Here is a 2,500-nt window from a genome sequence, read left to right as displayed (position 1 = left end):
GTTTGATTAATAAACGTTTGAACTATTAAATTTCCCATGCAAGTCTACGGGCTTTGCTCGCTCCGTTTCAATTAAACTTGACATGGCAGAGCACTTTATCATTACTCTCATAGTGTATTCATCACGAAGAATAATTCACATCAAATCATCTGCAAAGCAAATGTAAACAATATGAATAAATGTACATACATAGGTCAAACTACTATGACTGTATTTTCTTTATTTTTCTTTCTTTATTAATTCTTTTATTTCTGTACAGATATTAATTTGCTTTTACACACAGTTTGCATAATTCTATTAACTTGTTCCAGCAAGCAAATCCCTCTCTATACGCCTTGCCCTCGAATGGGTAATTGACTAAACAAAGGGTCGCAAAACAAAAATAAACAACAGAGAAATATTTTCGTTTTCGCTTCAAAATACCAGTCATCCAAATCCCACTTCCTGTTTTGTATTCTTTTTGACTTTCACTCGCCATTAGATCCACTTTTCACCTTTCTGCTGTCGATCTTTCACTTTTTTTTTTTCTTCTAACAAAATTATCTCTTCTGCTTCCTTCGGAGAAAGAAGTTCCTACTTTTATTTTCTAATTTTCAATATATATATATATATATATATATATATATATATATATATATGTGTGTGTGTGTGTGTGTGTGTGTGTGTGTGTGTGTGTGTGTGTGTGTCTGTGTGTGTGTGTGTGTTTGTTTGTGTGTGTATGTGTGTGTATATATGTATATATAAATAGATAAGTAAATAAATAAATATATATATATATATATATATATATATATATATATATATATATATATATATATATATATATATACATATATATATGTTTATATCATACAAATTTATCTATATATATCTATCTATTTGTCTATCTATATTTAAATGTATACATATATATGTATATATAAACATACACACAAACACACACATATATATGTATGTGTGTGTATGTGTGTGTGTATATATATATATATATATATATATATATATATATATATATATATATGGGAGAAAAACCCACAATGTAAAACTAGATTTAGTGAAAGTGAGACTAAAGTTTCGGAATCCTCAGGTCTGAAGAGGAAAGTACTAACTAACTGAAATTAAAAGAAAAGACACGTTGCCGGGGGGGGGGGGGGTGGAAGGCGGGAGAGGGGAAGAATAAAGGAGGGGGATCAAAAAGATGATTTAGTAAGAGAGAAAAGGGTCGGGGCTTAACCCAACATGCGGGGTAAAAGTTGGGGGCATAGATGACAGGGAGGCGGAAAAGAGGATAAAAGCTGGAAAGGGTGGCCCCGCACCATCTGTGTTTGCCGCAACCCTGGCATGACAGTGTTTTTTTTGGCGTGAGCCATCTCCTCGGCCAGCGCGTCGTTATGCCCGGGCTGCGGGTCGCACTCGGCTAACGAGGGAGGTTGTGTTCGTAAAAGGCAGCCTGCCAGGCGCCATCGCTGGCGCCCCCGTGCACGGACTTCACTGCCCATGGCAACGGTGGTGCCCTCGGCTAACCTCGAGACTACAAGGTTGAAATAAGAGTAAGGTCGCTGGTGTCCCTTGCCCGCGTCGATCACAGATTTCTCCCTGTCGGCGACAGGACTTCCAGGGAGATGTGCGCTGGTGATCTCACCACGTTTGAATTATCAACACTGGCCATGACATCTCCTCCCCAGCTCGCACGTTGCCGCTTCTTTCGACAAAGGAGCCGCGGTCATGGCAGGGTGAAGGCGACAGATGTCATGTGACGGAAGTCCGGAACCAATGAGATGAGGGGAAGGATTAGGATTAGGGACGCTTGCGCTATGGAAAGATCATAAGATGGGATCTGGTTGAGGTTGTGGTTGCGCACGGAAGGAGGTAGCCTACGGGCTAGTACAGTGGTAACATGTCGGCCGAGGAGTCGGCGGTTCGCGCCCCACCCAGACGCGAGAAGTTGCAATTGTCGCATGGTTACTCCTGTATCTGGGCACCACGGTGGGTAAGGACTAAGCTCAGCCGAGTCAGCACCAGCTGACACACGTTAGTGAGTCGGTATTAGTCGGCATAGGCCGGGCTCCCCTCGTGGGCATAGCCCGGGCGAAGCTCAGCTTCGCATATCGGACTTATCCTTATCCTTACGGAAGGAGGAAGAGGGAGAGGAAGGGAGTTAAAAGCGGGATAGGGCTCCTGAGTCTGCCCTACAGTGAGGAGATCTACTCCCTCCGCCAACCTCTTCACACTCTCTACTGCAGGCTGATCTTTCGCCAAGTGAGGTGAACACTCTCCGTCGCAACCTGGTCCTCCCTCTTCCTCGAAGGTGGGCACCTATACTGTTTCTTGTACCTCCTGTGATAAGCAATATTTTGGCGAGACGAACGCCAATCTTACTAAGCGTCTGTTTCAACATAAGTATGCTGTATCCAGAGGCCACAACAACAACGCCCTTTTTTGCCATCAGATGGATTGGTCAGCGGCGCGAATTGTCTTTCCTTCCGCTGATGTTCACGCC

The 2,500-nt window shown here is 42.9% G+C and overlaps 1 protein-coding gene across 1 annotated transcript in view; it reads left to right on the top strand.

Moving 5' to 3' along the window:
- Nucleotides 1–1,958: 1,958 nt before the first annotated feature.
- LOC125029521 (skin secretory protein xP2-like) overlaps nucleotides 1,959–2,500 on the top strand; it is an 8,840-nt gene continuing 8,298 nt past the window's right edge. Inside the window, exon 1 of the mRNA XM_047619458.1 lies at nucleotides 1,959–1,990. Within this exon, the coding sequence (XP_047475414.1) occupies nucleotides 1,959–1,990 (32 nt within the window). The remainder of the gene's footprint in view (nucleotides 1,991–2,500) is intronic.

The sequence above is a fragment of the Penaeus chinensis genome, chromosome 10 (assembly GCF_019202785.1).
Source record: "Penaeus chinensis breed Huanghai No. 1 chromosome 10, ASM1920278v2, whole genome shotgun sequence".
Taxonomy (NCBI): Eukaryota; Metazoa; Arthropoda; class Malacostraca; order Decapoda; family Penaeidae; genus Penaeus; species Penaeus chinensis.
Note: the sequence above shows the minus strand (reverse complement) of the source record. Positions and strands in the feature narration are given on the sequence as shown.